General features: G+C 35.4%; 1 protein-coding gene across 3 annotated transcripts in view; it reads right to left on the reverse strand.

Annotated features, from left to right (window-relative positions):
- Positions 1-20,905, reverse strand: part of LOC110097041 (probable protein phosphatase 2C 5) — a 66,910-nt gene that overhangs the window by 37,413 nt on the left and 8,592 nt on the right. For all 3 annotated transcript variants that reach the window (XR_002303158.2, XM_020823261.2, XM_020823256.2), the window contains exon 4: positions 14,661-14,771. Coding sequence is in view for 2 of the 3 variants with exons in the window: in XM_020823261.2 (XP_020678920.1) it covers positions 14,661-14,771 (111 nt within the window). In the remaining variant the exon portion in view is untranslated. The remainder of the gene's footprint in view (positions 1-14,660; positions 14,772-20,905) is intronic.

Raw genomic sequence — 20,905 nt, forward strand, 5'->3', positions numbered from 1 at the left:
TTCAGGCATCGGTTAGGTCGGAAGAGCAGGTACGCGGTGTTGTGGCCTTGACTTTGACGTGCAGTAACGAAAGCTTGAATAACTCCTGATTCGGCTTTCTTTCATTCGTCCGCTCAGTACATGCTCGGTACCAAGCAGGTACAAGCTCGGTACCGCTCAGTACATGCTCGGTACCGCTCAGTACATGCTCGATACCGAGCCAGTACCACTCGGTACCGAGCAAGTACATGCTCGGTACTTAGCGGTACATGCTCGGTACTGAGCAAGGTCGAACCCTGCCAGGGCAACGCCCCCTTGGATCCCCAGCAGACTGGTATATTTTTGTATTCATGTTATTTTATTATTGGTAGTACAAATAATTGTTAAAATATGTCCTATTGTTAGCATGACTAGTGGCACAAGAAGGAAAGATCCTGCATGGAAATATGAAACTCAAGTTGAAGTATCAGGCGAAGGTGCAAAGAAGGGATATGTTTACATGAAATGCAACTTCTGTGAGAAACGCATAACTGGTGGCATCAAGAGATTGAAGGATCATCTAGCCTGCACTCATGTCAATGTGGGACCATGTGCAAAAGTTCCTGATGAGGTGAAAAAGGAATATATAAATTATTTAAAAAAGTTTGCCACCACAAAGGAGAACACACAAAGAAATATGGAAGAGATGATAGGAAACTCTTCTTACTATGGATCCCAGCATGAAGGTTCCAGTATTGGAAGCCAACTAGTTTATTCTAACCGAGGCAGTCGAGGGCCCATGGATAGATTTATACCAAATATTGATAACGAGGAAAACATAAATACTCAGGATATTCAGCCTCCTACAGCAACAAAAGAACTCAGGAACAGAGTTTGTTTGGATATTGCCAGATTCATCTATGAAAATGGGATTCCATTTAATGTTGTTAGGAGTCCGTCGTGGATCAATATGTTACGATCTGTTGGAAGCTATGGAAGAGGATTACAACTTCCAAGCATGTATGAGCTGGGGACTTGGATGCTGAATGAGGAGGTTAAGACAACTTCAAAAATAGTGGATGATATTAAGAAGACTTGGATTGAGACAGGAGTGACAATAATGTCAGATGATTGGTCAGATATTCGACATAGAAGTATTATTAATTTTTTGGTCAACAATCCATATGGAACAATTTTTCTAAAATCAGTAGATGCTTCAAGATTTGTAAAGGGTGCACAATTATTGTTTGAAATGTTGAATGAAGTTGTGGAGGAAGTGGAAGATGCCTTAGTAGTACAGGTTGTTACTGATAATGCAAGTGCATAAAAAACTACATGAAGAATGTTAATGGAGAAGAAGCCTCACCTTTACTGGACTCCTTGTACTGCACATTGTATTGACTTGATGCTTGAGAGGTTGGGACAGTTGCCTCAACATAAATCAGTCATATTGAAAGCCAAATTCGTTAGTAAGTTTATATACAATCATTCTTGGGTACTCAGCTTGATGAGAAAATTCACTGACAAGGAAATTATTAGACCTGCTATTACAAGATTTGCTACTGCATATTTAACATTGCAGAGATTCAAGGAGTTAAGAAAACCTTTGGAAGCAATGTTTGCTTCTGAAGAGTGGGATAAAAGTTTATGGGCCAAAAAACAAGAAGGAAAACAAGTTAAAAAGATTGTTATGAAAGACGATTCATTTTGACGCAGTACAAATCATGCTTTGAAGACAACAGGATAATTAGTAAAGGCGCTTAGAATGGTTGATGGTGAGAGGGCCCCGGCTATGGGACTTATTTATGAAGCAATGAATAGGGCTAAAGAAGACATTGCAAAAGAATTGGGAGGTCAAGAAAGTGCCTACAAAGAAATATGGGATATTATAGATGAAAAGTGTGATCGACAATTACACCAACACTTACATGCTGTTGCGTACTATTTAAATTCCCCATTTTCATTATGATAAGGATTTTCATGTTGACAAAGAGGCGAAAACTGGTTTGTATGCATGTATGGACAGATTCATTTCTGAAGAAGACTACCTCAAAGTGAATGATCAACTTGAGGATTTTCATTTGAAGAATGGAATGTTTGGATTTAGAGCAGCATAAGCATGCTACAAAACACGATCTCCTAGTATGTTTATAATTTGAGTATTTATAATTTTAATGTTAATATTTATATTCAAGTCTTCTACTTCAACCAATATTCATAAAATATTATGTTTGTCTTCATGTAAAACATTGGTGGGCTCAGTTTGGAGATGATGTTCCTGAATTGAAAGATTTTGCAGTTAAAATTCTTAGCCTAACGTGTTCGGCTTCTGCATGCAAGCGTAATTGGAGTATCTTCAATCAAATTCATATAAAGAGAAGAAATCGATTGGCGGCAGATCGAATGAACAAACTAGTTTATGTTATGTTTAACAAAAAACTGAAAGATAGACATCTCAAATCGCAAAATCAAGGAAATGTTAAAAATGAAATTGACCATTTGCTTGTTGATGAGTTACAATTTGATGATGAATGGGTTACTCCTAAGAATGCTGATGTATCTGAAGTTGAAGCAGAAGGAGAAAATCATGTCAATGAAGAAAACAATGAAGTAACTACTCAAGTATATAAAAGAAAGAAACAAAGTGAGATTGGAGCTTCAAAAAAATTTAAAGGTATTCTTAAATATTATAAATTATTTTGTATGTTACTATTGTTTCATTTTAGAGATAATGAAATATTAACTGATATAGGAGATAAAAGGAAAAAATATTATAGATGAAGAAGAGTTAGAGGATGATTTTGACATTAATTATGAAGATTCTTCTAAAGACAATCAAAGTGATGATGAGCCTACTTTGAGTCTTGATCCTAAGGGGATGTTTTATTTTTAAGTGAGTTTATTTTAAATCTTATATTCCAGTAATATTATCTTAAAAACAAATCTTCAAATTCATAGTTGACATAATATTTTATTATTTTTTATCATTATTTATAATTTTAAATTAATTTACTTTAATAGTTTTGAGGCTTACATCTTGTCTCGCTTAGAAAAAACACCTCGATTCTCGATTTCACCTTTTAAAACCTTGGTTGAAAACACTATGCATCATACAGAACTACCGAAGTGCTTGTTGGGTTGAGCATTTTATCAGATTTGCAGCAGCTTGTTTGGAAAAAAAAGGCTGATTTTTTAATAAGTGCTTTTAAAACGCGCCTATGAAATTGATTGTTAAAGTAAGTTTTCAACAGTAGCTCATCAACCTCTACTGAAAGAGAAAAGCCTAACCTAACGAGTCCTTTATTTTAAATAAAGTTTGACTCTCTAAGTAAATCCTCTCTTAAAATAAGATCATTCCCCCGTTGTCCAAAGCTGATGCGGATGCAGGAAATAAAATTTTCATTTAAAATTTGGATTTATTAAAGCCTAGTGTTCTATATGAACTGAAGTAAAAACCATGTTTTTAATGCATACATAAATATCAATTAAATTATATTGCTAAACAGGACTGTTAAGAACACCGATCTTATTAAGAGCCTTCAGGCTGCCTGAACTAGCAGAAACGGTTATAGCTCTCCCCTTGCCATGTTATTTTGAGTATTATATGTAAAGAGTCAGGTTATGTACGCGGGTATATGCGTCAGGGTATTAGCAGCTTTTTCTTTTAAGAGTTTTTTATGGACTGTGGAAGATTTTAGTATTCATATTTAAGAAATTATTTTGGATTTACTTGCCGGTTACCCCTTTAATTTATATGTACTTAAGAGTCTACTGATAGTTTTGGTGTTTTCGACATTTATTTTTGACCTGGAATGTAAAGATACAATACAACATGAATAAATAGATTTTAACTGAACCTTAAAGTTAGTATGCTTTGCATTCATTAGTTAATGTCACAAATAAATAATATAAAGTGTATAATAAAGAAACAAAATATTTTTAAATAAAATAATCAAGATATTTTTTTCTCTTCATATCTTTCACTTTTTTAAACATCTCCCTCCCTTTTGTTACAATTAACACTCTTTTTGCCTTTTTCCCTCTCAAAGTTATGGTTATTGTACAAGCATAATGATTTTTTTTTTTTTGCGGACAATTTCTTAATTTATGGTTTTGCAATTTATGAATGTCTCATAAATTTCTTTAATATAATTCTTACCATATTTGTTCACAGCCCGATTATTAATGATTTACTTGAGAGAATAATTTGGAAATTTCAAACATTCTTGCAATGCAACATTTTGTAAAATCTAACCCGTTATTTCTATTCAATTGTTTATTTTATCTATTGATATGATGACCAATCATGATGCAATACGATTAGTAGATTTAGGATTAATTTAAATTATGATTTTTTTATAAATTTATGTTGGATTATTGTTTGTTTAATTATTTGGGTAGTTTGATAGATGTTTGAATTCGGATAGAACCAATTGAATTAAATTTGTCTCTCACAAAATTGTTTGATTTTCATTTTCTTTGAAAAATAAAACTTTAACCCATAGCAAGACTAAGCAATCATTAGGTTGCCCTTAGCTTATGCATGTTATAAGGATATCAAACTATTTCAAATACAGGTATTCTCATCTAAAAAATTTTATATGAATTTTTTTTATTCTTTTTAACTCCATTTAAGATTCAACTAAAGTGTTTCAATCACAACAAAATGGTTTACGGCAAATTCTAACAACATAAGTTTAGCTTTAACATTATCCTCTACTATCAAATCAATAATACAATTTTTTTAAGGAAAATGATCAAAATGGCCACTCAACTCTTTATGAGGGACCAAAATGATCCCCAATTCTTCTCAACTCCCCCAAAATTGGATCTTTTTTATCCTGCCGTCAATTTTAAACGGAAAACTGAGATGGGCTTGACGGTATAATCAGAATAAGCAAAGAAACATCTTAATAGCAACAAATCATTTTTCGAACCCTTCAGGCGCATCAAAAACCAAGCAATCGAACCCTTCTTTGACCCTAACATCCTGCAAAACAGCAGCCTCCACTATGACCTTGACCCCCAACGTCTCACATAGCATTGATCATGGCTTCAACTCAACGTCCCGCAGTGTGCTTCGACCGTAGTTTCAACCAAGCGTCCTGCAGCATCGGTCACGTCGATCCCGCAGTCAATACCCAGAGCAGTGAGCGTGGATCGCATCGATCACGCAGTCGATCCCCACAAGCATTGAGCGTGGATCCCGTAGTATATCCCAACATCTATCCCGTATCCCGCAGTCGAGCCTGACATCTATCTCGTATCCCGAAGTAGATATTGCGTCAATCCCATGGCCATACTCTAATATTGTATGATATAGTCATAAGAATGTGGAGGGCTTTCCAAAGAATGCAGTTGTATGATTTTTATTCACTAGAATATTACTATTAATTTTCAGTATATATTCCCACCGCAACCTTGAAGGAGCACTTAGCCATGGATTCTCCCATGTTCAACTCACATAACTTGTCGACTTCTCCAGAGCTAAGAGTTGCCCAGATGAGTATTATCTAGGAGACAGTGAGAGGTATGAATTTTTTTTTTTAGTTGATATTGCAGATTTGATTGTTTCATTTTCTTTGAATTTGACAACTTCTGTAAATGTCAAAATAGGAATAATTCAAGGTAACAAAAAGGATGAAAATGCAAAAAAAAATTGTGAAAACTTTGAAAATATTATTACTCAGTGAACTTACTTTTAATGTTCCAATTCAAATTCAAATGAAAATGCCATATATAAAAAAAAAAAAAAAAAGAAAAAAAAAATGAAAATGCCATATATTACTTTTATGTCAGAAATCCTAGAAATGAAATACCAACTGAGTGGCTTAAAGATTCAAATTTTAGATAGTTATTTTGTGATTTAACTGCCAAGAATGATATTAACAGTAATGTAGAGGTAGAGATGGGTGATGGTGACGCTAATGATGATAGTTTTGATAATGATGATGTTGGTGATGACGACGATGTTGATGATTAGTTTGAGTGTGAAAAAACATAACATAAAGGAAAACAAATCATTGAAACAATGAAGAAAATCCTACAAAAATTTTTAAAAGGGAGAAAGTGTGATGATGATGCTAGTCTAAATAGTAGTGATGAAGATGAAATTTGAAAATTACCATCTTTCAATCCAATGACAAATTCCTCTCCCAACCTTTTTAAAATTGGCTTGCTATTTAGTGGTAAAAAGTTCAAAAAAGCAATTGAAAATTGGTTTATTTTGACAAGGAAAATAGTTAAATTTATATAAAGAATGATAAAAGAAGCTGTAAGGTTATCTTTTTTTTTGAAGAAAAGCCAAAGCTTATATATTAAAAGAAGAAATCAAAGCAATTACAAAGGTGATTCCTCCTTCAATTTATTAAAAAATGAAGGAGGAATATTATTGAAAGAGAACTCATCCCATATAAAACTACCAAATAAAGCATAGTTAGCACACATGTTTGCTAACTCATTATTGTTACGACTAACGCAATCGAAGATCGCAAAGTTAAAGCTGTAAGGTTATCTGCAGGTGGCCTAATTGCCTTTTTAGTATATAAATCTCGATACATAAAGGCAGCAAATCATGGCAGATTAAATCTTTACAGGATAATACATGCACATGGAATTACCATAGCAAGACTTTGACATCAACATTTATTGCGAAGAGGTATGTGAATAAAATCAAACTCAATCCTCAAATGACGTGTAGTATATTTAGAAAAAAAGTGATGGATGACTTGAAATTGCATGTATAGAAACCTCAAGCTAAAAAGGACAAAAGAAGGCACATTAGTTTGTCAACGTGAAGGAGGAAGATCAGTTTAATAAAATTTGGGACTATTGTCATGAAGTATCATGGAGTAATCCAGAATCTACTATTTTTGTGCTTACTACTAAGGACCGAGATTTGTATGGAAGAAAAAAATTTATACGACTTTATGTTTGCTTTGACGTATGCAAGAAAGGCTTTATATCAGGGGATATAGGCCAATAGTTGGTGTTGATGGTTATTTTATGAAAGGGCAACAAGGAGGTCAGATGTTAACAGCTGCGGGGCTTGATCGTAATAATAGCATATTTCTTATTGCATGGGCAGTGCTTGAAGCAAAAAGTCGAAGCAGTTGGGAATAATTTCAGAGTTGCTTAGACAAAGATATGCAGATTTTAGAGAATCAACAACACCATACCTTCATTTCAAAAAAGAAAAAAAAGGTTTACTACCTGCTTTTAAAAGCATTTTACCTGATGTTACCAATAGATTCTATGTCATGCATTTGCATCAAATTTTCAAATTGGTAGGCTTCACTAGCATGACTTTGAAGAATACATTATGTGCAACAGCAAGGGAAAGCACTCTTAAGCAATTGATCTTCAGGATAACAAAGTTGGAGAAATTAAATATAGCAACATATAAATGATTAAGTGAGAAGCCTCCAACTGATGATCCAAGTCTCATTTTAGTTTTATACCTAAATGCGACACTTCGCTCAATAATATTTGTGAATGTTTTAACTCATTCATTATTGATGCTAGAGAATTGCCCATTGTGTCAATGCTCGAAAGTATTAGGGCTCTGGTTATGTCAAGAATATTGGAGAACAAGGAGAAAGCATTAAATTAGAATGGAACGCTATGCCTAAAATTAAGGTAATTTTGGAAAACAACATGCATGAAGCAAGTTCTTGCATTATTTACAAATCCGATGTAACAATTACGATATAAGTACCATGCATGGAGGTTAGTATAAGGTTAACTTGAATCGTGTTCTTGTCGGAAGTGGAAGTTAAGTGGAGTATCATGTGCTGAAATTCATAACATGTAATAAGAGAACGCATACTGAGGAGGGATATGAAAAAGTCCAAGAAGTTGCTCAACCATTGATTGAGATGATGAGTCATATCATCCCATCAATTTTATTAACATTAATAATGATTTTCATTTAACAATGTTGTTTTCTAAACTAGCCTTTGGAGCAGTTGAAGTGTCAACCACAAATTGAACCTTTTTGGAAATTCTTACTCAAGGATCTTCCAATACAAAACATTAGTATGTTGATTTCAATTTTTCTCTATAATTGAATTTTTATTTTGCTATGTAAACCTAATCAAATCACTTTTTTTCATAGGTTTAAACCTCCAAAAAAAATCTCATTGAATGAAACTTTTGAATGTAATCAAGAAAATAAAGGTTTTACATTCGTTGTTTTCATTAATAGTACTTATTGATTATAGTTTATAATGTTTAATCCCTTTGTTAATTTTTATAGATTAATGGTTTGGTACAAGAGAGCTTAGGAGCATAGGATTTATCCAAACTTTGTTGCTGGTTCAGCTGCATGGCTTTTTGCTTTCAAAAACAGGGGATGGAGAAGCCTTTAATGAATGGAATTTAGCTTTTAAAATCCTTGAAGGAGGTCATTAAAGAAAACAGTTTAATATTCAAAGAGAGAACGTCTGGTTTTCTAGAGAGAGAAAGCACCGTCTTCTTGTTCGAATTTTGGTTTCCCGCATTTTTCCGCTGCCGGTGAAGCAGTCGTCGGATGATCAATAGTGTTTCTTTGCCGATGTCATGGATGCTCCGCGACCTCCCGGTTCTCTACGTACCGTTGGTAGAGGAATGAATGGTGTGGTTATCAAAGAAGGGGCGAGACCTCCGAGTCGTCCTGTTCTGGTGGAAGGCAAGGGGAAGAAGGCGATGGTGGAATGTGTTGCAGCTAAGAACAATGCAGATTTAAAAAAGAATGCAGGTACGGATATTTCGGCCAATCTTGATTCTTCCTTGACGGATGATTTAATTTTGAAGGTGAATGTATTTTCTGGGGTGAATAAAGGTCACCATATGGATAATGATTTGAAAACTGCAAAAATTATGAAGACTGATGAGAATACTGAAGTTGGGAAGGTTTCTGGGAAGGATCAGGTGAATGATGAAATCTTGATGAACAATTTAGACGGTAACATTAGACAGGATGGTACTGGTGAGGTTATTGGAGCATGGTCGAAGCCGAAGCACATCAAGATTGCTTTTAACAGAGAGCAAATTGAGTTATCAGAAGACGGGATTGCAGTCAGGCTTAATCCAGAATTGGAAGCAAAGAATTCTGAAGTGTTGAAGCATTCGCTAGTGATTAAAGTATTGGGAAGCAATGTGCCTTTCTCAGTTTGCAGTATTGAACTGAGAAGGCAACGGAGTAAGTTCGGTGGATTCCACTTGACATCAATTGGCATGAATTGGATTCTTTGTTCTTTCAAGTCAGATGAGGCGGTGGAAGAGATTCTGAATGGTGGGCCGTGGTTTGTTAGTGGTTACATTGTCGGCATGGACAGATGGTCCCCTGCTCTTGATCCGTATTATTTTAAAGGGATTTCCGCTCCTATTTGGATAAGATTCTCGTGCTTGCCATTATACTGCTGGGATGAGGATAATTTAGCGAGAATTGCATCTCGTTTTGGCTCACCAATGTATTTCGATGGAAATACATTCAGATGGGGGAAAAGAGAATTTGCCCGTGTCTATGTCAAGATTGACCTGGAGAAGAAACTACCTAATGGAGTGTGGATAGATGGATTAGCTGGGAGATTCTTCCAACGGGTGGAATATGAGAAGATTAATCTGTTATGTTATCAATGTGGTTGAGCGGAACATGATGAGAATGAATGTCCTGAGGGTGTAGTTCAGGGTATTAAAGATCAAATGATGCGAAAACCAGAAGCTGGAACAGGGGAAGGAAAGAGAGTTGAGGCTGAAGCCAAGCCTTTTTTGATTAAGTCCGAGTATGGCCCTTGGATACATGTCCAATTTAAGAACAGACGATTTACTAAAGGAATAGCTGCTGGTAGAGGAAGGAATGGTGATAATGGGGTCAGGTCTGATAGCAGGGGAAACATTAACCAGAAGATTATTATGCAGAAGCAAATACTAAAGGAGAAGGAGCCTGCTGCTGCTGTGGATAATCCTGTTTCGGCTCCAAAAAATTGGTCAGATAAAGAGAAAGTTGTTGAAGACAGGCTGCCAGGTATTTCTTTAAGTAATAGATATGTTGTTTTGCTCGAAGACAGTGAAGTAGACTCCTTGGGAAAACATGAGGAGACTGATAATTTGAAGGACACGGATTTGGAAGTAGCTGACTCAGGTGCTGTGAATAATGGCACGGCTTGCCATAGTGGTGCAACTAAAATTAAACTTGCCAAAGAATTGAAATCTTTGGGGCCATTTGATCCAGATTATAAGAAGAAGAAGAGGGATGGAAGGCTAAATTTCATGTTTGGGGAGGGATCCCCTGCACTAATATAATGTCTTCTTTACTATTTTGGAATTGCAGGGGGGCTAGGAAGAAAAAGGCCGCTCTATATTTGAAGGAGGTTGTTAGAGATCAAGACGTTTTCTTTATTGGGCTAATGGAGACCAAGATGACAAGCATTGATAGGAAGAATGTTGATGGCCTTATTGGGAATGATTGGGAGTATTTCCATTTTCCTGTTGTTAGTCTTTCAGGGGGTATCTTGGTGCTTTGGAATAAGAAGGTTGTCTTTTGTGGTTAAAGAGACTTCTTCCCAAATGATAGTTGGGGATCTTTCTGTCCCTAACTTGGGGATTTGGAAGGTTGTCACTGTTTATGGAAGTAGATGCTGTAAGGAGAGGGAGAGTCTTTGGAGCCAGCTTGGAATGTGTATGGAGGATTCTATTCTTTCTATCATAGGTGGGATTTCAATTGTATTTTGAACAAAGAGGAAAAGAGAGGGGGGTAAGAGGTTCCTTTTTTCTAAAGGACCTAGAGATATGAAGTGTTTCATGACGAATTTTAATTTCCATGATGTGGGGTATATTGGACCAAGGTTTAGTTGGTGCAATAACAAGGAAGGAGCCTCTCGGATTTGGGAAAGGCTGTATAGATGTATATTGAACTCGGTTGCCCTTCAAAAACTTCTTATAGCCGTTATTAGACATCTAGCAAGAGTGGCATCGGATCATAGTCTTATTGTCTTCAAATTGGATGAAAGGGTGCGTCTCAAATTGAAAACCATCAAATTTGAGGATACTTGGAGATCTTATCCAGCATCCAAGAGTATTGTGTACCATTCTTGGAAGAAAAATGACTTTGGAGATGAAGGTATGATTCTACAAAGGAAGATTAGTAGAACTTTAAAAGCACTATTTTTTTTTTGAGTAAAAATAAGTGCAAAGACTTGAATATGTTGAAGGAAAAACTGAAAAGGGAAATTTTGGATCTTCAAAACAAGGAAGCCGTGGGAGTAGATTGGCCAGCTGATGATCTTTTTTCACTCAGGAGCAAAATCCATGAGCTTAATGTGACCTTGAAAAGATTGTCCACTTGGTGGAATCAAAGGGCAAAAGCAAGATGGCATGAGGAAGGAGACAAACTCAAAACTGTTTCATAGTTTTGCTACGGCGAGAAGGAATGGCAATAGGGTGAATCAAATTAAAGATATGCATAATAAGGTTCAAGTAGAAGATGACCAAATTGAGAAGGTTTTCATTCAGTACTTTGAAGCAAAATGGAAGTCTAGAGATCGTGAACTATCGGGCTGGCCATTGGTTTATGAACACCAGAAACTGAATTCAGAAGAGGTTGCAGCTCTGAATACTGAGTTCTCGGTGAATGAACTGCAGCTGTCGGTTTTTCAACAGGGGAGTAATAGATCACTAGGTATGGATGGAATCACTTCCTCTTTTTACAAATGTTATTGGAATATTGTTTGGGAAGATTTATGGAATGCTATTAAGTGCTTTCTAATTTCTGGTCGTATGACAATGGATTGGAAAGATACTCTTATAGTTTTGATTGCTAAGGTGAAAAACCCTTTGATTCCATCTAATTATAGGCCTATTAGCCTATGCCAAACTAAATACAAGATTGCGGCTACAATGCTAGTTAACAGATTAAAGAATTGTATTCCCAAAATGATTACTGTAGAGCAAATGGCCTTCATTCCGGGAAGATCAATTTCAGAACATTGTCTTCTAGCTCAGGAGATCTTCCATAAGTTCAAAATTTCCAAAAAACGAAAAAGGGGTTGATGGCTTTGAAGCTGGACATAGAGCAAGCATATGACAGCATGGGATGGCCAACTCTTGGTCAAATTCTTAAGTGGTATGGATTTCCTTCTATGTTTTCTAACCTTCTTATGGAGTGTGTTGTAGATGTGAGATTTTCTATTATTATTAATGGAAAGAATTCCAAGTGGATCAATGCTCATAGTGGATTCCGTCAAGGGTGTCCACTCTCCCCTTACCTTTATATCATGTGCTCTCAACTGTTGTCTAACTCTTTAGAGCAGAGGGGACAAAGTCTTGGCATTCAAGTCTCTCCTAGAGGTCCAAAGATCACACATCTTCTTTATGCAGATGATGTCCTAATTTTTTCACATGTCTCCATGGCATTAGCTAAAGCTTTGAAGGTTATTGTTGAAGACTTTTGCAAATGGACGGGGCAAAGGATTAATGTCAACAAGTCACAAATTATTTTACGCCAGGTTGTCAGATACCCATGAAGAAGAAGATTGCTAAAGTTTTTGGCTTCAAAGTGGTTAAAGAGATCAGTTATCTTGGGATAAAGATTTCTCTTGACAGGTTAAGGATGGCTGACTTTCAAGAATTATTGAGCAATGTCATGGATAGACTCAATGCTTGGGGTAAGAAGTCTTTGTCAATGGGTGGTAAGATTACTCTCATTACAAGCTCTTTGTTATCTATGCCAAATTTTTTAATTACACATTCTTTGATTCACAAAAGAGTGTTGTATACATTGGAAAAACTTTGTAGAAGTTTCATTTGGCATAAACCTGATGGTAGCCGTAGTATACATTATGTTGCTTGGAGAGATATGTGTAAACCGAGAAGTATGGGAGGGCTGGGTTTGCAATCTCCTGTGATGAAAGTTGGCTCGTTGAGATCGAAATTGGCATGGAACTTTATACAGAAGCTGGATACCTTGTTCCATAGAACAATCAAAGCTAAGTATGGGAATGATGTTATGAATGGTACACATAAGAAAGTTACTTCTAAGGCTTGGCAAATCCTGCTAGATGGTGGAAGACACCTGAAAAGTATTACCAGATGGAAAGTACCATAGCAAAACTTAATGGCTTGGAAAGTACCATAGAAAAGTATTACCCAGCACAGCCCCCGCGCCTCTCAGCCAGCCCGACCCCCTCCTTGCCCTGGTAGATCCCGCCGAACCCCTGGTTTGGAGTTTGGTTTGGAGTTTGAATTCAGCCATCAAATCTCTATTAATGCTTTCCTAATTTGGCTCCTCAAATTAGTAAGCAATTGATTGAAGATTAATTACCTGGATTTAAATTCAAATTCCGCTCCCCCCTCATTTGAAACTTCCCTAATTGATTAAAATCTGAAATTAAAACTTCAGATTTTAATTATATCCATGGGGCCCACCAATTAATCAAATCCCCTCTTTTTCTCCTTACTTGGCCGGCCCCTCCACCTAGCCTTTTCTCTCTCTACTTGCCACCTAAGCACCCACTAATTACCCTCTTAATTTCCCCCCATTAGCCACCCCTCTCTCCAACATATTTAAGGGAAATTTTAAGAGCAAATAACTTCTCCTCCCCCAACAAAAAAAATCTGAAATTCAATTTCAGATTTTCCCCCCAATCCTCTCTATAGCTCACGGCCCAAATCCCCTCTCTCACCTCCTTCCCTCCCTTCTTCAATGTTGAATGGCGCATCCTGAATTTGAGTGGGGATTAGTATTCAATGCCGACGGAAGCATTAATATCCTACGATCTCCGTGCTTTGACGTAGGATTTGAAGACGACGCCACAGTTGAAGAATACTTGTAGCGAGTCGTCTCGATTCTCATGAGCATCATCGACCGACAGTTTCAAGACTACGCTTGGACGATCATCGGACGCCATCCACCACCACCTCCACCGGCGGCTACCTCTCCGGTAACGAAGTCCTTCGTCTCCTTTTCCATAGTGGCGCTCTCCATCTTCGTGTGGTTCTTTCTTCTCCGCTAAGGCCCAAGAGTGAACGAGTGAGAGGGTGCTCAAGGTGAACCTTTTCATTATTAATTGTGGGATTTTGTTATGAGCATTTAAGTAATTCGTTTATTTGGAAATGTTATGAATTGTTTGGTTATCTCAAAGCAAATCTTCACCTAAGCGAGTTGATTACCTAGAATAAATTTAATCCTTTATTTTATTGGTAATAAATTTGTATTGGCAAATTTTAATTAACTTTTGTTTTAATTTCCGCACGCAATTCCTTCTTTGATTCACATCACATACTAATTCCAGATAATATTTTGCTCAATAGTTCGCATACATAATAAAATTATACTAATTTTTAAACAAATAAAATACAAAAAAAATGATTCTAAAATATAAAATTTAGATCAATATAATATTGCAAAACACATTCAGAAAATAGTTAAAACAATTATACAATACATACCTAGTACCAACTGAGAACAAATGTACAAATTATGGAAAATACAAAAGAGAAAATGAGTTATCAAACATACAAGTTGAACCTTATAGCTTGTAGTTTCTGTTCATTTTAGCATAGAGTATCAACCTCTTATTTATATGCCAGCTACGATCAACTTAGGAAACCACAAAAAAGATAGATAGCATGGATTGGCATATTTTAAAAATACTTCAAGAGCATTAAAATAAATGTAAATTAGATTTGATGGCAAGAAAATGAACTTTAAAAGAAACACACACCCATCCACCAGCTGCTCTGATCCGCCTTGCTTCTTCCATGGAAACTTTATTACTCCCAAAAGGTCTGTGAGGACTGGTCAGAACTTCTGCTTTTCCCTTGCGAGATAACACCTGCAGGTCAACAAAGTTAAAGCAAAATAATAATAATAATAGAAGATGAAACTTTGAAGAATAAAATTACCGCTTTCCACATTTCAAAAATTAAACAAATCAGCATAATTTCAAAAGAAATGTTAAGACTTCCCGCGCCATAACACTTACATTTCTAAATTAGGTTGACTTTCTCTCTTCTTTTTAAGAGCATAGCCATAACACTTACATTTCTTTCCTTAGACTCTTCTATCTCTTTCTCAATCAATGCTTGCTCTACTAGGTCCAAATCCAATGTCTTAGCTAAATTGTTCTTCAAACACCCATCCACAAAATCTATCTAAAACACTAATCATCACTAGAGTAATTAGATAACTTCCTGGATATAAGTAAATTAAAAGTAACTATCTGATCTTGCTCCCGTTGTCTGTTCTCCTTTTTTAATATCATTCATAGCTTTATCAGTTGCCAAGAAAGGTCAACCTTAAGATGATTGGAATCTCCTTGCCTTCATTTATATCTAGAACTATGATGTCTAAAGGAAAGATGAACTTATGTATCTTAACTAAAATATTTTCAACAACCCTTCTAGGATAAGTAAGAGATCTATCAGGAAACGGAAGGGTCATAATAGCAAGTTGAACCTCTCTCAGGTCTAATTTTCTAAAGATAAATAAGGGCATCAAGTTAATACTAGCTCCTAAGTTACTTAACGGTTTAATTACCTAAGTGCATATAAAATATAAGCCTAATAGATATATACAAATAAATATTTTTAGGAAATCAAAACATAAGAAAATTACCACCCATTAATTAAAAATACCATAGCAAAACTTAATGTACTTCGGTAATCTAGCGGCCGAAATTAATTGGCAATAAGTATTAGTTATATAAACTTACACATTAAACCCTTTTAATTCCTTCCTCCAGTAACCTTTAGAGCCGAAGCAACAGCCTCCCAAGAGCGTGAGAAGAAGGCTGAAGTGAAGCAGAAAGAAAACCTAGATCTGGTACTGTAGCAATACCGTTGTGGGGAGATACTGTGGCAGGTACTGTAAAAGCGGGGGAAAACAGGGAAAGTAGCAGGAAGGGAGAAGAGAAAAGGGGGAAGAAAAGGGAAGGGGAGAAAAAAAATTAAAAGCAAAAGTTTTATAGTGTTCGTTTTGCGTTGTAAGAACAAGAAACATGAATGAGTAGAAATTTAACTGAGGTAAAATCTTGTGTTTGAGATTTTATTGTAAATTAAATTTCTAAATTAGAGACACTTTATAATTTGATAAAATCATGATTTATTTAGGTTGTTTATGAAACAAAAGAAGTCGGGATATCCTAAGGGATCAAATCCATCCTGTTCGACAGGAAAACAAGGTGAGAAACCCAATTTATAGTATAGAAAGTGGCAAATTTTTAAATCAAACTTTTATAGCATTTTTTTATATTAATCATAAGATGAAATTTTCGGCAACAAGAACAACTTCAGTATTATAATTATTGGTTCATTATGAATTTATTTTATAAATATAATATTTTGTGTAATGTTAGATAATATTCTTGACGTCTGCTATGCTAGTTTGAAAGTTATTAAGAAAAGTCATATTATGTGGGATAGACCTCCACAAGTAAAGGCGAAAGACTTGACAAGTAACCGTATAGGAGGTACCTGACTCTCTCTTCTAAAGAGTTGAAGTTTTAAGATCCAACCTTAAAGTGAGGGACCATAAATACGCTAAAGCTTATAGTGATCACATGACTTTCCTAAAATAGTATACAATGAATATAATAAGAAATATGGGAGAAACCTGAAAGAGTTCATACAGTAAATTGCACAATTCTATGCCTTGATATTTACTATACTAATGATCCTTATATTAGTTCAAATTATCAGTATACATGTTAATTGATTCTTGTTCTTGTATTAAGATTACGTATTACATTCAGCATTTAGCTCATCAGTTGATGTATTAGAAGGGGAATAGGGATAGCAGAGCTTTGGGCATGAGATTTGATTGCCTTGTGTACATAATCGTTTTGGGTGTTCATTTTTTGGTGTAGATAGAAGATGGACCTATAAGCTGTAAATTATGTTATTGGGTATATAAAATTTTATTTGTAGTTTTAGTAAAGCTCTATACTTTATTTTTTATGTATGTTGTGCATTCTTCCACCGTGAGATCCTGAGATATAATTTTATGGCTAAAAAATATTAATGTTGGGATAGTCTAAACAGATTAATTTCATACTTGATCTTGGAGAATTTAGCGCAAATTTATGCTAGTGAGAAATGTATATGTTCGGATTTTTCATCTCTGTTACACCTTAGGTTAACTAAGGTGGGCAAAAATAGGGTGTGACATTTATAGGTGAACTCTCAAATTGTGAATTTTGAACCATTTGAATGATAGTCGATTTATGTTCAAAGTTTTAAGCATGAATGATAAGTATATTGATACTATGATGAACTACATCAATTAAAGAATTTGCAAAGTCATTAAGAGATCTAGATTGATCTTCTACATTATGTTAATTAACCATTTCTCCTAATTGTTTTTTACTTTTTCGAGTTTTTCTAGTTTTTTTCATAGGTTTTATCTATTTTAAGATCAAATGGTACTAATGATAACAATTCTCTACAACGCATACAATAATTAATTCAACAAATAAGACATCACTCACAAGGCATATTGATTAAAACATAGTAAACAATTCCTGCAACAATTTAATATTTATAGAAATTGTAAAAGAAACTTGTAAATAACATACACAACAAATAAAATAATAACACAATATCATAGTTGTCACAATAAAATAAATTAAAGAACAGATTAATACAACGATTTTAAAATTAATATTAACTAATAAAAAAATGTCATCAATCATGGCAACGGCACTAAAAAACTTGACCAAATGCTACACTGTAATACTTGGTGATACGAGAATAGATATTATAATTTTTTTTAGTTAATTATTAGTTTTTATTAATTGTTTAAATTATCCTACCACACTTGAAATTTTAAAGCAGGAAAAAACAAAAGATATTTTAAAATATATATATATATATATTTTATTAGTACATTAAATTTATGATTAATAGGTAAAATGAGCATGTTAATTAGGTCTTCAAAATATAATTATGAATCAGTGCAATTCTAATTCATGATCTCTATCGAGCCCATAAGAATACTATGTCTATTCTAATAAACTTACTTTAATGCAATAACATCATCTCCTGGTGATTCCAAAAACTTTAAAAATACATGTCTATATTTTGAAGTTTTTGTTCAAATCTCTAGTTGTTGACTACATCACCATCAAGAACATTAGTTCATACTAAATTTTTAATTTTCAATTGGCCGGAACACAATTAAATAAAGTACGGGGAAATAATTTTTGCACAAGTAAAAATTAGACATATTATAGCATTACACAAAGCACTACCATTAAATAATAAATTCAGCAGAAAGATTTAGCCATGGAAATGCATATTGGACAACACAAACAACATCACTCTATAGATAATTAAAAATAAAAAATGAGAACAAAAGTTAGAAAAATATAACCATTGCATGCAATCTAGTATTAGAGTCCTCTCTTCCTCCAAAGAAATGCTCTCAAATTCACTTGCAAAATCTTTTGCACTAATTCCCACTCCCACACTGACAAAGAAGCAGAAAAAAAGGACAAAAATCAACCCCCTCTTAATTTAGGCTCCACATTTATACATAAATAACTATTAAATTTCTCTGGCAGACCCACAACACTACAGCACTCATATGTAACACTAGGATGATTACCTGAATCAATGTGGCACTTCGAGTATAACTACACATCCTAAATCAACAGAACACTTCGACAAGGCACTACGGCACTATTGTGCCATAGCATCATAGTGCCAAGCTCTCTATCTTTTTTGGCTCCAACGACTATTGCTGCCCTGATTCGTCATGTGAGGAAGTGATATCACAGCATAGTGGTGCTCGAAATTGGGCGTTGAGGCACTGGCACTATGTTTTTAGAATTTTGGCACTGTAGTGCCATACTTTCTATTTCTAGAGCAAATTATCCTACTATAGTGCGGCGGCGGTGAAATACCAGCACTGCGACTGGCATCACAACACCGCAGTGTTAAAATATCGGCGTTGCGGCACCACTCTTTTGTTTTAGACAAAAATTCATCCTCTAGTAGCACTACGGCATTGTAATGTTTACAATGCAGCATCATCCTCTGGTTTGAAACAATATTCATCCCTGGGGGCTTTGCAGTGTTGATATGTTAACGCCGCGGTGCTTTGATGTAATTCTTATATACTTTGAATTATTAAGAAAATTATGGCATCAAACAATAAACTTAGGTAAGTTTTACATAGAAAATGCATACATAAATTAAAAGCAACTATTCTAACGCAACATCATAATAATTGTAAACACATTTGGACAAAGAAGCATCCAAAACTTGGAGCATCGATGACCATAAAATTTTCTACTCCTAAGGGAAGCGGTTATATTTTGAATTGAACATTCCACCATTTTAATAATAGAGCACTCTATTTTGTGTTCTTCCTATCTTGGCAAATCAATTGTAAAGCTAATAAATTATAAAAAAATGAAGGAAATAACACTCAGGAACTCAACCCATTCCTTGTGTTCGCTTGAGGAACTCATTGAGCTTCCTCGAGCACACACACAGAACTCGCCCATTAAAGTAATGAAAAACAAACTTGTTGAGACCCTAAAAAGGTGTGCTTAGTGAACTCATGCATAAGCAATGAACACCTACTAATGAAATAAAGGTCATGACAACATCCCATCTTAGCTAGTCGTATTCGACCCTAACCATCTTCAGACTCTAATGAGCGACGGCGTACCACAGGAAGTTTTAACTAGTGAGAACGACTCGATCAATGCACTATATGAGGTCAGCCAACTAGTCTTAATCCAGGTTAAAGTCTAAAAGAGGTGGGAGTACTCCCTATAGGCAAGCTAAAGCCCCCAAACATAAAGCCTACAGGAGAGTCGAGGCCAATAGGAACAATGCTAGTTTATACTTGGCAAGATCACCTCCCTATTCTAATTAACTTCCTCTACAAGTTAAATACCAAAACCAACAACCAACATCAAGCCTTTATCCCACTACGTGGGGTCGGCTACATGAATCCTTTTTCTCCATTGTGTCCTATTAAAAGTCAAATTCTCATTTAAATCTAATAAAGAAAGGTCATTCCTAATATTTTCTAACCAAGTCTATTTAGGTCTACCCCTACCTTTCTTAATATAAGTCAAATCTAATACCTCTACTCTCCTAACCGGGTCATCGGAAGGCCGCCGTTTTATGTGACCAAACCATCTAAGGCGACTCTCTCTAATCTTATCTTCTACTGGAGCTACTCCAACCTTTTCACGTATATGCTCATTTCGTATCCTATCTCTAAGGGTAAAGTCACTCATCCACCTGAGCATCCTCATCTCTGCCACACTTAACTTAGTAATATGCTTCTCTTTTAATGGCCAATATTCGGCACCATAAAGCATTGCAGGCCTCACTACCATCTTATAGAATTTTCCCTTAAGTTTCAGGGGTACATTTCATCACATAACATCCACACGAACTCCAAGTGACGTCAGAGATTCACCCGACCTTCAAGTGATGCTGGAGTTCTGCTCGAATGCCATTTGATGCTGGAGTTCTGCCCAGCCGTCAACTGACGTCAAACTTCTACTCGATGTCGGACCTCCACTAATCACCGGATTTCTACCTGACGCTGGACCTCGCTCGTTGCCAGATTTCTACCCAACACTGAACTTCTACCTGATGTCAGACCTCTGTTAATTACTACTTGTTACCAAGCACGGTTTTATGGGTTGTATGGTGACATGATTTAAGAGGATTTATGCTAAATCCTGTTAAATGAGATTTGAGCGCCTGCTAAATCTCACAGCGGAATAAAATATCTATTCCACTCTTTTTGTCGTAATCCAGAATTTAATAAATCCTGTAGTTTGGCGGATTTAGGGGATTTACTAAAGAAGCGCGTGTAAGGGATAAAGATGGTTACCTTCGCAACGAGCGAGCTTCCATGTGATTTCCAACCCAATATCGACGAAGGAGGTGAAGAAGTTTCTTTGGCGACTCTTCGGCATAGTACTTCATGTGAAGCCTT

Source organism: Dendrobium catenatum, unplaced genomic scaffold (assembly GCF_001605985.2).
Source record: "Dendrobium catenatum unplaced genomic scaffold, ASM160598v2 original_scaffold_126610, whole genome shotgun sequence".
Classification (NCBI taxonomy): domain Eukaryota; kingdom Viridiplantae; phylum Streptophyta; class Magnoliopsida; order Asparagales; family Orchidaceae; genus Dendrobium; species Dendrobium catenatum.